Source organism: Haliotis asinina, chromosome 16 (genome assembly GCF_037392515.1).
Source record: "Haliotis asinina isolate JCU_RB_2024 chromosome 16, JCU_Hal_asi_v2, whole genome shotgun sequence".
In the NCBI taxonomy this organism is placed as follows: Eukaryota; Metazoa; Mollusca; class Gastropoda; order Lepetellida; family Haliotidae; genus Haliotis; species Haliotis asinina.
Genome location: NC_090295.1, coordinates 6,630,723 through 6,649,668, shown reverse-complemented (window position 1 = coordinate 6,649,668; position 18,946 = coordinate 6,630,723). Strand labels below are relative to the sequence as shown.

Sequence of the window (18,946 nt, the reverse complement as noted above, 5' to 3'; positions counted from 1 at the left end):
CCTTCTTCCAAATTAAGTCCCCTGAGAAATGCCAGGGAGTATGTTTCCAAAATTAGAACTAACTTGGGTAGCCACACAATTCACTAACATTAAGTGCTTCACATGTGTCATCTTATTACTATAATTTCACCACCTACGAACCTCGTGAAGATTCCGATAAGAGTTGATCTTCGGAAACCAATTCTTGTGTCAAGAAGCTACTAACGGGATCGGGTGGTCAGGCTCGCGGACATGGTTGATGAATGCTCATGCTGTAGATCACTGGATTGTGTTGTCCAGATTCGATTATTTACTGACCGCCGCTAGAATATCGCTGAGGGTTTTGTTAACCCACAAATCAACCAACCAACCTCGCTCTATTTATCTTCACATAAACTACAAGCAAAAAGTATGGGAACACCTTAAATTTTTATAGTCGTATACAAACTAAATAGTGATGAGGTCATTAATAATGCTCTAAAGTAAATGCAACTTTTTGAACGCTTAATGCACACTTTAAAGGTGCATTAATGGGAGTCTGACTTCCACATGCTCTCGTCTGTTGTGTTTGGAATCCAACATGATGCTCAAGTGTTCCAGCACCCTTGTGTTCACTGTTTTTGACAAAGTTTCATTTCACTCGAACTCAACGAATATTGAATCAGTTGCTTCTGTCATGTAGTTAAATGTGCCCATTAAACACACAAAGTTGCATTTACCTTAGGATATAAATGATGTCACCATGTTTATGTTTATACATGTACATGATCATAAATATTTAGGATGTTCTTATATTTGTTGTTTGTAGTATACACAGAGTACCGGTACCAGTAACCAGAGCATCACAGACTATGGGCCATACAGGGTAGAAAAAATATGTAACACACTGAAGCCGCGATCTGTGGAAATTACAAAATCGTAACCACCAATCAGAGTTATATTACCACGGTCTTTACGGCATGCCAAACTATTACTGTAGTCATCAAGAGGACGCTTATCCTGAACATACTAGTGTTTATATTGTCAGGCACGATTACAGGATACTTATATAGCGCACATATACCGGCAACTAGTGCTTGCTCAAGGCGCTAATATATAGTTTCCTCTATCATTAAGTGTCAATATCAACGGCCCATCATATTATGAGTCTCAGCTCCGTGGTGAGTATACAACTCTTGCTGTCTCTAAGCGCACCGAGGTATTTATAGCTGTCTCATCCTATCGAGTTACCCATTCACAACTGGGTGGACTGGGACACATAGTCACAGTATTTTGTCCACGTTTACTGCAAGTTGCTGTAGCCGCAACTATCAACGCTTCCACGTATACATGTGGCCACCATCTGGTCATATACCAACGGATTCGTGGGTTTTTTTAAGTGCACAGGGTTGTGTACTGTACACTAGGGGTTGTGACAATACAAAGTTGGCTCTAAGTCTTTTACACCCGGTCACGGGTGGGCTCGATCCCAACACTTCAACCTCGCTGCATCACTAACCTGCCGCTTTAGCCAGCTCGCCCACATGTTACAGTAAATATGTATATTTACTGATTTATTCTCAGCGATTATGTATATTTCGAAAGGGATATGTACATTTCCTAAATCTACATAATCACTGACAAAATCAGTAAATACATGTATAAACATTTACTGATTACACATATTTACTTGACAAATATAAAATGGGACCAACTGTACATTAGTGGCCCTTTAAGAGGGAAAACTCAATGCAAACGAGAACATTATGGGAGATTTAACGGTTCATATAGATCTCTTGATCACTGGATTTTCTGGTCCCGACTTGATTATTTACAGACCGCAACCATCTAACTAGAATGTCGCTTAGTGAGGCGTAAAACTAGACTCATTACTCACATATAGTTCGTCATGGCGACCTTTCTTGTTCTCTCTAGACAGACCTGTATCGTAGGTGTCACTAGAACTGTCCTCACTTTACGGTAAAATCCAACTCGTCGTCAACAAAACCAAACAAATGTAAAAACAGAATTCAAAATAGGGCGTTAGCTGAGCATCTGACCATTTGAAAGATACGACTGTACATGACTTTTGACTCGGAAAATGAATACAGATTGTTGACAGACAGAAGGATTGATGGACGGACATTAAATTATAAATGAACACGGTTATATGCCATCGTCGTGATTATTAAACAGCAGCCCAGGTTGATCACTGGCTTAGTACTTTGGGATTAGCTTTGAAAGTGCGAAATATACCACCCACTCAAAGGATTATTTTGATAATTAGCGAAGTGTGGGGGTGGGTGGAATGGGCAGGAGATGGGGAGCTGCAGTTTTCACATTGCAGCGTGAGTGCTTTACTGTTGGCCGCAATGCCGAACAAAAAGTTGGACATGAATATAAAATTACATGAAACTGTACATCGTAAAGTGCACATTTACCGCAAGCTGGACATACAACTATCCTTTCTGCATCAAAACGTGCAGCCTATTTGGTAAAAGTTGTTGTGACTGGGTTTGTTAGGCGAAGCGGCGGTAAAATCCTGACGCCGACACGTACGCTCTATGTTGTCATTTCAAACACGTTATTTACGTTGTATACACGTTAGTTACTTACGTTTAATTTACGAAAACATGTTTTGATGAGGCAGAAAATAAGGACATTACAGACGTTCTTGTCTTACATGTCCATTATTTTCCCTGGGTCTTTCCTGGGGTCGCAGTCAAATTTATTAAGATGATAGGTAAAGAAAGACTTTAGAATCCGAAAGGAAATATTTTTTCACAGTCCGTTAAATAAATATATTTATATATTTACAATGTATTTTAAAAACTATTTTTGTAAGGTAGAATGACTTCAGTTGTTAGAGTTTCTGCGGGCATTGATATTATGATACGTAATGATGGTTCATCGCGCTATTATTTACCTACTTTGTAAGTTTTAATTAGAGACAGTATGGATGCATTGTGTTTTGTGTGATGTGACAAGAGAACTTATTTCAATGACGAACACAACAGCTCATATATTTCACAGATGTTGAATGGGTATCTCCGCCCTGATACAGTCCCCGTCAAGCGCAACAGTTCGGATAGTCCTGACGTCAGTTGGTACGGCTATGCGATGGGAGAGGACAATAGCTAGCAGTGGCCGTAATAGTTTGCAAATGTTGCTAGCCAGGAGGTCGAGCTATGCTTGGAAGATCCCAGCCCACAAAATAATTCACTTGCTCGAAATTTGAACGTAGACATGGGTTTCATAATTAAGCTGCTAATATAATGAACACTTATCAGGCCATGATCTTGCCATGAATGTCGGAGAGAGTGACATATTTACAAAATATCCACGAGAAAATTCACTAGCCAGCTGGATCAGTGATTGTGAAGATTTACTGGTCCGAGTCTGTTTTTACTAGATACGGGCTAGCGAAAATTGGCTTTTTCACACACTGGCAACTGGGCGTACTATTTCCGTACCATTTCCAAACAGGGTATGGTACATTTATGCTCGTTTGAAAATCAGCAGGTGTGTGTGGTTGGCGTTAAGACTGAACATTTCAGTTTCGGATTGTTTCAAGTCTCGAATTAAATTCTACAGCATAAGACTCTTATTACACATATCAAATGGTCACTGGTAACCCATGGGTGCATGGGTGCATAACAGCAGTGGTTTTTGAAATGTTGAAAATATTTGTTCAAGTCTCAGATGAGCGTTGGCTTCCAGGGTTGAGGGTTAGGAGCGATCATGGAATATTAAAACACCAAAGTCGGATATGCCACGAATTTGACCAGAGGTCATCGAAGAGCTTGTGCGACTATAGTTTGACGCTCACAAATAGGTGAGTAAAACATTTTACAAGGCGTTTTAAGCCTTTAAGGATGTGGACATCCTTGATGTAGTGAATAGTCAGCACTTGTACCCTTTTAACTTATATGATTGATTGGATTGATGGTATTCTGTACAATGCGAACTCAGGACACATGTCTATGGAAGACATATTCAGCGATGTATAGAAGTACTTCTATGACCCGCATTGTCGATGTCGTTCAGACTAATGGATTTGATACTGACCTGGAGCCTCCCACAACCAGCATGGAGCATGTTAGTCACTCATCTCTGGAATGGACAGATGAACCATATCGTCACCTACGGGATGTTACAACTGGATAACATTCACACAAAGATATATGTATTGCTCGAATGACATAATTTGACTGTTTATTTAATTTCTTAATCCTGACTCGAGTTAGTAAATAATTTTCAGTAGTTTTCCCAGAAATTGTCGAGAAAATCTTTGTAGTCTACTACTGATATAAAATGTCGAGTTAGATGTTACATTATGCAATACGTTATTCAACATAGGAGGCAACTCTTGCAGGCTTAAGAATGTTCCAAGCTTACTACCTCACGTGTTCTCTCCCCTGGTCTTGCACGCTGCTTCCTTTGTTGACGTGGCAGACTTGTCAGAAGAGAAAAGAAAGCTGGTTCTAGGTGATTTTGAAATGGCTGTGACTAATGCTAAATAGTTATCTGGAAGATATGATATTCCTCTGTCGACCGAATATGGAACATTGATGAATATTCAGTCAGGACTTGAGTGCACAAGACAAGAACAGCGGGGCCATGGACTTTCCGCACAACGAATCGCCGGACTTGGTCAGATTGTGAGAAGGAAAGTTTGGACAGCGTTGAGATTATCAGAAATATGATCATTAGTAGAGGAAGCCCTCAGGAATATATATAACCTTTAGACAAGAATCACAATGACTTAACTAGAAAAAAATTTGATAAAGGAACGATATGTTGACATCTAAAATGATCACCCCTTTCCAACTTCCCGAACACTGAGACCCGTGAAGGTCCCGGAGTAGAATAGGCCTTCAGCAACCCATGCTTGCCATGAAAGGCGACTACATGTATACTTGTCGTAAGAGGCGACTAACGGGATCGGGTGTCATGCTCGCTGACTTGGTTGACACATGTCATCGGTTCCCAATTGCGCAGAGCGATGTTCATGCCGTTAGTCCCTGGATTGTCTGGTCCAGACTCTATTATTTACAGACCGGCGCCATACAGCTGGAATATTGCTGAGTGCGCCGTACAACTAAACTCGCCGACTCACTCCCTGACACTGCATGTAGCTACTTGGGTTTTCCAACATAATAACGACACAAACATCACAATGTGGGCTACCCAAAACAGTAGTTGTCGGACGAAAATGTTGAAGTGTCAGACTGGCAAAGCAACAGCTGAGATCTTAATCCTATCGAGTATGTGCGGGGACCAATGAGGAGCAGAATAAACCAACAGATTCCTTTAAAAATTTGTTGAGGATATGAGGAAAGAAGAGATCGAATACCGTGACACGATTTCCTACAAACTTTATCCGTAGTGTGTCATGGCACATTCATTTGTGTATTACAGGGCAAGGAGGTCTCAAAAATTACTGAAAAGACACTTAGACTCTAAGAGCATAATATCTCAACATAATCATTTAAGTAAAATCTCAGTCCCGTCCTTGGATTACTTCTTCAGTCCCAATGAGTGCCGGTTTAGATAGCTTCCACTGTATCAGATATTGGCTGAAACAACATTCTCAAGAATTTCTTCAAATAATCATGATTTACGTAAGAGATATTTATATATGTAACTGAAACCGTAAAAGGACTTCATACTGTGTTTCTAATTATATAGTGGAGAGACTGAGTGAGTGAGTTTAGTTTTACGCCGCATTCAGCAATATTCCAGCTTTTTTGCTGGGGTCTGTATATAATCGAGTCTGGACCAGACAATCCAGTGATCAACAGCATGGGAATCGATCTGCGCAATTGGGAACCGATGACATGTGTCAACCAAGTCAGCGAGTCTGACCACCTGATCCCGTTAGTCGTCTCTTACGACAAGCATAGTCGCCTTTTGTCTTCTTAACGAACTGTGTGTGTTTTTTTCTTATCCGAGCAAGTAATGTAATAGTTCAGTTAAAACTGCGTTTGACTTCACTTTGAGTTAGTTCTATAACCACAGTGTACAAACAAAATAAGGGATAGTTTGACTCATTCAAACAAATCCTTTTTGTACTGGCAAGTCAAATCCTACCATATCATATCTGCTTGGGAGTGAAAGATCAGAACTGACGGGTTCTAGTTCGTTGGTGATGGCTCATTCTCATCGTGACTGAGAAATGTCAAGGGTGCAAAATATTGTTTTGTTCACAACATTAGTACGCATGAACGTATACTTATCATAACTACCGTTTCCAAGATGATATCGGTGGCACAATTCTAACACATTTTGAAATGATTTATGTATTTTTAGAAAATGCAACTTGAACATAGAAGTATGATATAGCAGTCAACTTGAACTCGAAACTCCCCCAACTGTATCTACTTTGCAGCTTCTGTAATTCTAATTTCCTAAACTGAACATGTCATATCCACCCTCAGCTCAGCTTACACAATTAAATATTGGAAAATTAACTCGTTCCTCAAATGCCGTGTTATTTCACGACAGAACTGCCGAAAAGGTGAATACGGCACATCTAATTCGATGAGTTTGAGCACGTGTATACAAAAGATTACATATATTCCATTCAAGACAAAGCGCTGTAATATCTGAGTCTACATAGAGAAGATTGTTTTTTAAGTTATTTTAAAAACATTACCAGTATGTTCAGCCCATTTACTGTCTTTGGAAACTGCTAATCCCCAACAAAATAATGTATCCAAGAAAGCCGAAGCAAGTCTAGAAAATATGACAAGACAAATAATTGCCTCAGTTTTAACAGGATTATCTATTATAAGCCAACGCGTGGTCTAAGGTTGTATTCACTAATCACGTTATACATCCAGCGTGACACGTTTCCTTTCGCTTTTGTTTGCTTGCCAAAAATTTGTAAAAACCGGAATGAGTATGGTTTCAATTTCAAGCAACAGAAAGACTCGGGATATTGACGTCGAAAGACGATGCAACTTTCATACGAAGAAAAACTTGCGTTGTTTCACACATCGAATTTCTTTTAACGAGTTTGAATATATCACTCACAATGTAACCCCGAATTAAAGCTTTGGGTGTAAATCCTGTGAACACATGGTTATCTGTTATGTCGGCTGTCTGAAGCGTGTCGGTTATGGAAAAAATGAATTGAAACACTGGGCACTAATTAGTGTAGCCTGTCAGCTTGTCTGTTTCACAATCCACAGAACACAATATATTCTCTAATGCATAACCCTCCCTGCAGTCCTAAAGCCTTAAATGAAGCAAGTATAGATTTCCCCAACTCACTGGTGCTCCTTTTCAATCAAGTAGGTTTAATTGTTACGACCAATATATATACTCAAGTGTTAGTCTATCTCAAGGCAGGTGTCGTTAACATCCAGACCAGAATACCATTACTAAATCTTTTAAAAGCATTCTAATATTAATTTCTTTCTGTGTGTGAGCTGGGTGTTGGGGTAGCCTACTGGTTAAAGTGTTCGCTCGTCACGCCGAAGACCCGGGTTCAATTCCCCACATGGGTACAGTCTGTGAAGTCTGTTAGAATATTGCTTAAACGGCGTAAAACTAAACTCACTCACTCACTCTATGTGAACTGTTATGCAATTATTTTTTTAAGGAGAAGTTCACAGACTTGAAAAGAACACAGGAGTTATGACTTTCTTGATATCATGGCTCCTATAAGAGCAACATACAATCGTTATCATGCAAGTGATTGTGTTTTGTTTACATAAAACTGACCCCCACCAGAGCAAGTGTGCGTCCCCTGTACTGTGTCAAATTTAATACGCCTTCCATTCCGCCCGGTTGAAGACTGAGTGAGTTTTGTTTTCAATTTAAACCTATCATTTGACTTTGTAAACCATGATTTCATACATTATTTGCTTATTACTGTCACTGTTTCTGAATGGTGAAGTGGGTAGGGATACGGGTGGAAATATGCAATGAGCAAAATGATTACAGGTATGTACCTACCTTAAATCGTATTATAAGTTCCATGGATTACAAGACAGCATGTGAGTCTTGACATTTTGACATTAAAGGTAAGGTTTGGGCAGCTTGACCCGTTGATCAGTGACGTAATAGCAATGACTGAGAGCTGGAGCAAGGAGTGTTAAAGCGTGCAGAGTGACAATTTGTGGAAGTTAGACTGAACGTTACAAGGTTTACTATGCAGAGTTCGGAATGATACTAATATAAAGAATGAAACATAACTAAGATTCTATCATTCTAGCATATAAAACCAAGCCAGGGTCGTTACAGATTTTTGTTATTGTTATCTATAGTAAGTAATTCAATGGAAATAATGGCATCTACTTTATTACTCAATATAATCTTCTTAAACTTTAATTAACCAAACATGTACATAAACTGAGTCAAAGTAAATAAGAAAACTTCACGATTCATATCTGTGAGTAAAATTGTTGTTATAGTATATAGTTTTCGGGTATAGACAGAATATTTTTTTCTGATGCCTGGGTGGTATATTGACTGATCCAATTTGATCCCATTTCTGTGTTTTTTACCTCGATATTTAATCATGTCATGTGAAAATATGATGTCTGCAGGCACATAGCAAGCCATTTGTTTCATATAAGTCCGAAAAATTGCAAAGCTTTATATTTAGATAGTTTTGAGGGTTGGTCCAGCTGTCATAGCAAAAATCATATATACATTTGGTAGCTATCGTAGCATACCCTGGTTTATTATCTATGACAATAAAAAACACACAGTTGATTTATTTGAAGTCGTAGGCGAAAAACAACGACTTTGCCATTGGTAGAGAAATCTGAAAAATTTCATACGTCAAAAAAACCCTGATTACACCTATTTACCCAAGTACACAGCAAATGCCTGTATGTATTTCTTTTGTATTTTCGAGTTTGATGGTATATACCCATACCTGTTATTTGTCATCATTCACTTGATGGTCAGTTAATGAATTCATAACAGGTATAATTAGTGGTAACACCACTCAGATTACTCAACAAAGGTTCCCATTTGGCATTTTTCCTGACCGGAGTAAATATTCAGCATTATAAATTAAGGTGTGTAGAGGCAAATGTATTGTATGTTATGTAATATGTGCATGTAAGTGATGTAAGAGGGTTTATCGGCTGAGTTAGAAAAACAAACATCGATGAAAGGATTAACCGATAACACACTGATTGATTAATTACTTTTTTTTAGGCAGTGTGTGTATATGTACTAATCTATATTGTAAACCAAAATACAACGAGTGCAGACAGTAAAACCCCTTTGGTTTACTATTGTGTTTACAATGTCGACAAACATCATGTTTTGGCCAATTTCCGGTTGTTATTGAGTATTTGAAGCACTGGGATATTTCATTTGAAAAATCCCGCTGACTACACCCTGTCGTATAAAAACAACATTAACCACAAGAATTAACCACCATTGAGTTGATTGATTGCTCATTATTGGTTAACTAAATTACTTAGGAAGTGGTTGCCAGTTGTGCTATCTTAGGTCAACAATGAGAGGTTTATCAGGTTTTCACCTGTGAAAGACCTGAAACCAAGTGTCATTTTTTCGCAAATTAGAGTTTTGAAAGACATACGCCACAGCAGGATTATTTACGAGATGCAGATGAATGGAACATCGTTCTTTTATGTGGATACTACCGAACAAGGTAGTAGCATGACATTGTTGCTATAACATTAGTTTGTTTTAAATTCATTATTCGCATTTTGTTTTAATTTATTTGTTTTTGCATTCAGCAGAATCTAAATGACAGAAAACACACACATAATTGCGCATGGGGCGTGTGTGAAATATGATTCACATTGGCAGTGTATACAATAGTTAAATGGTACAGTCATGTTAGAAATTTACTGTAAGTATAAGCAGACCGCGTGTTCTTTTATTAATTTTCAAAATCCTACAAATATGACAATAAACTAATTGGGGTTATGAGACAAAGTATAAAGACGTACATTGGCTTCGTTATTTTTTCCGTCCTAACAGTATTTACCATTTCTACCACTGGCAGATGATTACCCTTCAAAGTGTTTCATTTGTTTTCATAATGCATTTGTAATGTAGTAAACGTGACTTCACCGTTGTTGATCTGTCTATAATCAAACTCTCAATTGCGCATACGGGCTGCGCAGCAGAGTCACTAACCAGTCACGAAGTCTGGGATATCATCCATTCCACGGAAACAACCAGTCCACGGAAATTGCTCCGCATCAGTGCCCCTTTAAGTCAATTCAAACATAATGCACCTCGTTTCTACTCGTGTTATTCCGGCACAATCCGGATGGCGTCCTGTTACTCTTCCCGTGGCCATGCTCACGACTTGGCCTTGTCTAAGCGCAAACGGGCACAGAGATGAACATTGTCTAGTAGTACATCCAAAGAAAGATAACTCTGATTTAACAAACATGGCTAATAAATGAGCACCCCTTATCCTGTGCATTAAACAGCTATTAGTCATCCCCTTCGTAACGATGCATCGGTTTTAATAGTTTCGGATCCTTTAGCTTAATGTTTATGTTTAAATTCTGCTTTGCACTGTTAAGGGTAGTTTCAGCTTTATATGTTCGTCGGTGCCGCCAGTTTCATAGTTCGAAATGCGCTTTCATAAGCGCAATTTTAATGATTTACTACGGTTCTTAGCAATAATTGCGTACTCTACAGGTACGGCCGCTCGGGTCTTCTGGTAGTTCACTGCAAGAGGCGACTAGTAACGAATGTGTTAATGTTATGTTAACGCGGGCATATTTCCTGTATCAACTGGTAACTCGCTGGGGTTATTCTATTTATTAATCTCAATTTAATATAATGAGAAGAGCCACGACATAAAAACAACCCGGAGACAAAACTTGTGACCTCAAACAGCTGATTTGTATTCACGTGCGTATTAAACTTAACTTCTCAAGTGGTAAAAGCATAACTAAACAATCGCTTCAGAATACAACGTCTGTCGTTGAGAATGTCTGTTTGGTTTCTTTGTTTAACTAATCACACTTGTCCGGGGGTTTGGTGGGTCGTTCTTGGCTAGGTCATCTCCCCTGTAACGCCCCAAAACCCTCCAGGTAGGTGTGATTAGTTACACAATACCAGTCGACCATGACCCCTTAGATAAACATATTGGTCCGACTGGGAAAAGGGGCCTCTGTCTCATCTCTGTGTGACCCATGACTAGAGGATTTTTGTTGAGTCACTAACTAGAGCAAACACTACTGTTGCATGTCTCATGTCGTCTCGTGCATCATGTGACATGTCGCAATACGCGTACACCGGACTACGACTGAACTTTGAACTTATTATATACGACAAAATGTTATGGATGTCAACTTTTTCTTTATTTATTGTTTTCACGACGTTTCTGGGCTATTCATTTCCCCTTCTTCAGGTGGATGCTAACTAACAGTTAAACAGGATATATATACTAGTAATGTACATGAAGACAGAGTGATGATTTTAAGCATGTATATACAATTAAAAAACAGCAGATAAACGAGAATTAAACTATACAAAAGCTGGCATGGTGTTGTTACAGTGGATTAAGCAGTAGAAGCCAGTGTGTCTGATTGATGTACAATAGTGGGGGTGGGTGGGATAAGATACTAAGGGTGGGACGATGCTGTAACAGTGAGTAGGAGGTGATTGGTGAAGTCTTGCGCCGAACTGATTTCCCAGGCACTGGGTAGGTAAACCCCTTGGTTGAACTTATTATTGGAATATAGCATATCACCATGCTCTGGAAATATAACAAAACCCAGATTCAATCACTCTATGTGAGTCAGTGCATTCCTTCCACGTGGAGGCAGTGAATTCCTTCTGCCTTTCTCCTGGGCATTCCTTCCACCATGGGTCAGTGGATACCTCCTACCTTTCTCCTTGACATTCCTTCCACCTTGAGTCAGTGAATAGCTCCTACCTTTCTCCTTGACATTCCTTCCACCTTTAGTCAGGGGTTACCTCCTACCTTTCTCCTAGGCATTCCTTCCACCTTTAGTCAGTGAATACCTCCTACCTTTCTCCTAGGCATTCCTACCACCTTTAATCAGTGGATACCTCCTACCTTTCTCCTAGGCATTCCTTCCACCTTTAATCAGTGGATACCTCCTACCTTTCTCCTAGACATTCCTTCCTCCTTGAGTCAGTGGATACCTCCTACCTTTCTCCTTGACATTCCTTCCACCTTTAGTCAGTGGATACCTCCTACCTTTCTTCTAGGCATTCCTTCCATCTTTAGTCAGTGGATACCTCATACCTTTCTTCTAGACATTCCTTCCATCTTTAGTCAGTGGATACCTCATACCTTTCTCCTAGGCATTCCTTCCATCTTTAGTCAGTGAATACCTCCTACCTTTCTCCTAGGCATTCCTTCCATCTTTAGTCAGTGGATACCTCCTACCTTTCTCCTAGGCATTCCTTGCACCTTTAGTCAGTGAATACCTCCTACCTTTCTCCTAGGCATTCCTTCCATCTTTAGTCAGTGAATACCTCCTACCTTTCTCCTAGGCATTCCTTCCATCTTTAGTCAGTGGATACCTCCTACCTTTCTCCTAGGCATTCCTTCCATCTTTAGTCAGTGGATACCTCCTACCTTTCTCCTAGGCATTCCTTCCATCTTTAGTCAGTGGATACCTCATACCTTTCTTCTAGACATTCCTTCCACCTTTAGTCAGTGGATACCTCATACCTTTCTCCTAGGCATTCCTTCCATCTTTAGTCAGTGAATACCTCCTACCTTTCTCCTAGGCATTCCTTCCATCTTTAGTCAGTGGATACCTCCTACCTTTCTCCTAGGCATTCCTTGCACCTTTAGTCAGTGAATACCTCCTACCTTTCTCCTAGGCATTCCTTCCATCTTTAGTCAGTGAATACCTCCTACCTTTCTCCTAGGCATTCCTTCCATCTTTAGTCAGTGGATACCTCCTACCTTTCTCCTAGGCATTCCTTCCATCTTTAGTCAGTGGATACCTCCTACCTTTCTTCTAGACATTCCTTCCTCCTTTAGTCAGTGGATACCTCCTACCTTTCTTCTAGACATTCCTTCCTCCTTTAGTCAGTGGATACCTCATACCTTTCTTCTGGACATTCCTACCACCTTAGTCAATGGATACCTCCTACCTTTCTCCTAGGCATTCATTCCATCTTTAGTCAGTGGATACCTCCTACCTTTCTCCTAGACATTCCTTCCTCCTTTAGTCAGTGGATACCTCATACCTTTCTTCTAGACATTCCTTCCTCCTTTAGTCAGTGGATACCTCATACCTTTCTTCTAGACATTCCTTCCTCCTTTAGTCAGTGGATACCTCATACCTTTCTTCTGGACATTCCTTCCACCTTAGTCAATGGATACCTCCTACCTTTCTCCTAGGCATTCCTTCCATCTTTAGTCAGTGGATACCTCATACCTTTCTCCTAGACATTCCTTCCTCCTTTAGTCAGTGGATACCTCATACCTTTCTTCTAGACATTTCTTCCTCCTTTAGTCAGTGGATACCTCATACCTTTCTTCTGGACATTCCTTCCACCTTAGTCAATGGATACCTCCTACCTTTCTCCTAGGCATTCCTTCCATCTTTAGTCAGTGGATACCTCATACCTTTCTCCTAGACATTCCTTCCTCCTTTAGTCAGTGGATACCTCCTACCTTTCTTCTAGACATTCCTTCCTCCTTTAGTCAGTGGATACCTCATACCTTTCTTCTGGACATTCCTTCCTCCTTTAGTCAGTGGATACCTCATACCTTTCTTCTGGACATTCCTTCCACCTTAGTCAATGGATACCTCATACCTTTCCCCTAGGCATTCCTTCCACCTTGAGTCAGTGGATACCCCTACCTTTCCATAGGCAAGGCATTCCTTCCACCTTTAATCAGTGGATACCTCCTACCTTTCCCCTAGACATTCCTTCCACCTTTAGTCAGTGGATACCTCCTACCTTTCTCCTTGGCATTCCTACCACCTTTAGTCAGTGGATACCCCTATCTTTCTCCTAGGCATTCCTTCCACCTTTAGTCAGTGGATACCTCCTACCTTTCTCCTAGGCATTCCTTCCACCTTTAGTCAGTGGATACCTCCTACCTTTCTCCTAGGCATTCCTTCCACCTTGAGTCAGTGGATACCTCCTACCTTTCTCCTTGCCATTCCTTCCACCTTGAGTCAGTGGATACCTCCTACCTTTCTCCTTGACATTCCTTCCACCTTAGTCAATGGATACCTCAGAACTTTCACCAAAGCACTCAATCCATCGTATGTCAGTGGATTCGTTCCACCTTACTCTTGGGCATTCTTTCCTCCTGGGTCTTTGGATTCCTCGTACCTTGGGTCATCTGATTCCTCCCACCATGGATCAGTGGATGCTTCCCACCTGAGTGCACTTGATTCCCTTCACCGTTCTCATATGTTGTTGTTTCAGTTGATTCTTGTCATCTGGCTCTCTGGATCCCGCCAGTATTAATGTACTAATCTTAGAATCCCCCTGCCGGTTTTGTTGATAAGAGTACATGGATTACGAGACTGTAATCTGTTCATGATTGCTAAGAATAATGTGACATTGGTGCTATCGCGGTAAGCGCGAAAAACGGACCCTCACGAATGAGGTAAGGGGAAGTTGTACACGTATGGAATGAGGTAAGGTCATTCTCTTACGGTGTCTCCGTTGTTTCTGTCAATAGTTTTAATGAATAAAATTGGGATTGAATTTAATCAAATAAAATGTGGTTTGTGACACCACACGTCCTAGGATGACTGTAGTTTACCGCGCTATAGCGAGGTGTGTTGAATCACAGTAAACATTGTGAGTACTCGTCGTATACCCTATAACTCAACTGATGGCATGTCTTGTCTTTCATAAGTTACTACTACGATGTTGGCATGATTATTATTGAGAAAACACTGCATGTTGTAAGCATCTGAAACACAATGGATATGTACGATCAACACTGTCAGTTGCCATCCGCACTGAATTCCACTAGTTTAGGTAATTTATCAGAGCGCAACAGCGGTTTTTTATGAACTATTTTTGATTTCGTGAAGGGGTGTGATCGCAGTTCAACTTTTTTCTATGAGCCACGGATTACCCCGTGGTTTAACCGAATCCGCGGCATCGCAAAGCGCGCTATTGCGAGGGATAACTGTATCTGAAAAAACAACAATAAGAAAATATTTGAGTGACTGTATAAATTCACAAGTAATCTATTTGGTTTGCCCTTATATAACCTGCTGATAATGATGTTAGTAAATACCTGATATCTGATTTGTGTATTTAACCATTGTGCTGTCACATTGTACGCGCAGTTACTGTTCTTTCATCATAAGAACAATTGACTTTATCAGTCATGGTTTTATATACCACAGACATTAATCAGACACCCTATGTCACAATAATTTCTGCACAACAGTGGCTGTGAGCGGGCTGTATCACATTTCTAATCACCCTCACATGATTGTAGGCGCGCCATGGACATTGTACAAGTGATAAGTGAATCTACTTACGGGTTAACCACGGCGACCTTTTGCAGTTTCTTCATTCAGCTGGTTGTGAATACCAAGCGATATAGGGCGTCTTTAACTTTTAAGCTGCCTGATGTTTCACAAGCAAACCTAAAGTGTGTGGGGATAGTGTGTGAGAAAAAGTCTATCGAACCCTGACCCAGGTTCCCAAATGAAGCCCTACGTTTTCTGGTGCCCGTTTCTGGCTCTAGGATTTGCTCATTGGCTAGTGCTGTCCGCTCCAGAGGTCAACTCAACATGGGGGCAGATACAAGGTGTGGATAAAGTCAGCAAAGATGGAGTCCCATACTTTGGATACTACGGAATACCATACGCGAAACCCCCGACTGGCGACCTGAGGTTCAGCAAACCAGAACCTCACCCTGGAATGACGGATGTGTTCAATGCAACTGTGTATGGCTATGTGTGTCCATCTTTGCAAATTATTAACTCAACCCTCTCAGATGAGGATTGCCTCACGCTGAATGTGTTTCTGCCTAATGCCACTGAAGTGTCTTCCCAAACGCCAGTGATGGTGTGGATACACGGTGGGGGGTTTGTGATTGGCTCTGCCGAACAATACGAGCCCTGGAAACTGGTGACAGAGACTGGGGTCATCGTCGTCACCATCCAATACCGGCTTGGAATATTTGGATTTATCAGTACCGGCAATGACGTCGCACCAGGTAACTACGGATTGTGGGATCAACACCTGGCACTCCAGTGGGTCAAGACTAACATCGAAGCTTTTGGTGGTGACACCAACAACATCACCATCATCGGAGAATCTGCAGGGGCGGCGAGTGTAGCCTATCACGTGTTGTACCCTGGGTCAAAGGGGTTGTTCCAGAGAGCGGTTCTGCAAAGTGGAGCTGTCACATCTGTTTGGGGGTACAAGCGAAACCCACTGGAAACACTGGTGCTTGTTGCCAAGGCTGCTAATTGCTCCATCGAGGACACTGATCCAATCGCCCTGCAAAAGCATATCATGAAATGTCTGAGAACTCTGTCAGTAGACATACTCCTTCGTGCCTCTGTCATACGGGGTTCAATGGCCCATAACATGATGTTCTTGCCATTCCTGCCCACAATGGATGGAGTCTTTATACACGACGACCCAACGAAACTGATGTCCGACCACACGTTTCTGTCCAGGACCGTCATGAAGGACGTGGATGTCCTTGTTGGCGTCAATAATAACGAAGGCGGGATACTGTACGACGTTGCTGTTATGTTTGACAGACTTTTGAACACAACCTACGTCAGTGATATCTTCCAACAAGCGCCATATTACACAGATATCCTCCCGCAGGTGACTAACCTGACGTTAGGACAACACAATCCAGCAGTCGATGACGTCATTGGATTTACCTACACCTACCCACGCCCAGATACCAATGTTAGTCTACCGCATTACCAGGTCTTCGATACTTACGGTGATCCAGCATTTTATGTTCCAGCGATTTTGTTTTGCAGAGTTCATGGCATGCTCAAGACAGACAAGAAAACCTACCTGTATCTATTTGATCACTACCCATCATTCACCGTGAACTCCCCAGTGAAAGGGATGGTCCACGGAATGGACATCATGTACTTGTTTGGTCAGCTTGACCGCACAAATAGAAACATTTCTCAAGAGGAATTTCAACTTGCTGACAACTTTACTGCTTTCATAGGGGCATTTGCTAAATCGGGGTGAGTGTGCAGGATTTGTTTAATGCTCGTATGATGAAATGATAGAATATACGGAATCAGGGCATTCTAGACTTACTTACCTACTCACCTACTTACATGCATGCGTCGAGGCGTGAGCGCGCACGCACACCCACATGCATGCATGCATGCATGCATGCATACATACATACATACATACATACATACATACATACATACATACATACATACATACATACATACATACATACATACATACATACATACATACATACATACATACATACATACATACATACATACATACATGAACCAAACTCGGTTATTTACAGACCACCGCCTTTTGGCTGAAATATTGCTGAGTGCACAGTAAAACAAAATTCACTCCCTCACATGCATTGTCTACAATTTTAACTGTGATTTAAGCCTTTCTTACTGTCAATGTTTCATATATTTTCAGTGATCCTACTTCAGTGCTGGAGACACAGTTAGAGACGCCATGGCCTGAGTTTGACGTCGTCTCTGAACACTACCTGTCTTTCAACACCAATATGTCCATCCGAGGGCACCTTTATTCCAAAAGAGCTTCGCTTTGGCTTGATCTTGTCCCAAAGCTGAATGGAGGACCATCTCCAACGTCGCCCACAACTACACAAACATCCGTCCCAACATCGACTCCACCGTCACCGTGCCCTGCCGATTCTAGAGTTGCAATCATAGCGATGGGTTCCACGCTCGGAGCCCTGGTACTTGCGTTCATTATTACAATTGTGTGTTTCTGCATCAAAGCTCGCTCATCTGATGATCTACAGAGCTTCTCGCTCTATTAGACGAACATATTTTGCCGCCAGCAACACGAGCACATCTCTTCACCAGCAACATTAGCACTTCTTGTCTCCTGAAAAAAATGGTTGTTGTGAATGTTATACTCTCATACCACTGTAGAAATGCAATGTAATTTATTGTCAATATGTTTGCAGGATTTCTTTTGTAGTTCATCTGTAACACGAGCACACCTCACCGGCAGCATTAGCACCTCCTGTCACAAGCAACATGAGCACATCTAGACACCAGCAACATTAACATCTCGTCACCAGCAACATTAACATCTCGTCACCAGCAACACGAGTACATGTAATCACCAGCAACATTAACACATCTCGTCACCAGCAACACGAGTACATGTAATCACCAGCAACATTAACACATCTCGTCACCAGCAACATGAGTACATGTAGTCACCAGCAACATTAGCACATCTAGTCACAGCAACATGAGCACATCTAGTCACCAGCAACATTAACACATCTCGTCACCAGCAACATTAACTCATCTCGTCAACAGCAGCATTAACACATTTAGTCACCAGCAACATTAACATCTCGTCACCAGCAACACGAGCACATGTAATCACTAGCAACATTAACACATCTCGTCACCAGCAACACGAGTACATGTAATCACCAGCAAAATTAGCACATCTCGTCTCCAGAAACAATATTAATGTTTGTCGTGAATACAATACTCTGATATCACTTCTAGAATGGAAAGTAATTTACTGAGAATATGTTTGTGTTTTTTCTTTGGTTGTTCATGCGATTAGGACGCATAAACCAGGAAGGCACGAACAGGCCCATGGAAATGTAAAGTGTAACTGAAAAGCCTTGACTGGATAGTATAAAAAGCAGAGCAGCTCAAATATTTGATGACTGTCAAAGTACAAAAGAGTGTGAGTACCAGAGCGTTGATTGAGTGAACGGGCCTGCGTTGGGCAACTCTAAGACACACAAGCTTCTCGGCAGATGTTGTTGAAAAAGAAGATGACTAGATCGAGGTCCCGGGTGCAT

The 18,946-nt window shown here is 41.0% G+C and overlaps 1 protein-coding gene across 1 annotated transcript; it reads left to right on the top strand.

Moving 5' to 3' along the window:
• The first annotated feature begins 15,597 nt into the window (after positions 1-15,597).
• On the top strand, positions 15,598-17,937 carry LOC137268790 (carboxylesterase 1C-like). Its single transcript, XM_067803362.1, has 2 exons — positions 15,598-17,120; positions 17,560-17,937. The coding sequence occupies exons 1-2, from the start codon at positions 15,598-15,600 to the stop codon at positions 17,927-17,929; spliced, it is 1,893 nt and encodes a 630-aa protein (XP_067659463.1). The 3' UTR covers positions 17,930-17,937.
• The last annotated feature ends 1,009 nt before the right edge of the window (positions 17,938-18,946 follow it).

What these genes read in the sequence shown, in the direction of transcription:
- LOC137268790 (XM_067803362.1), top strand. Translation starts at nt 15,598, where the DNA reads ATGAAGCCCTACGTTTTCTGGTGCCCGTTTCTGGCTCTAGGATTTGCT. An exon ending in GGGGCATTTGCTAAATCGGG is followed by an intron (nt 17,121 to 17,559) that starts GTGAGTGTGCAG and finishes ATATATTTTCAG; the next exon opens with TGATCCTACTTCAGTGCTGG.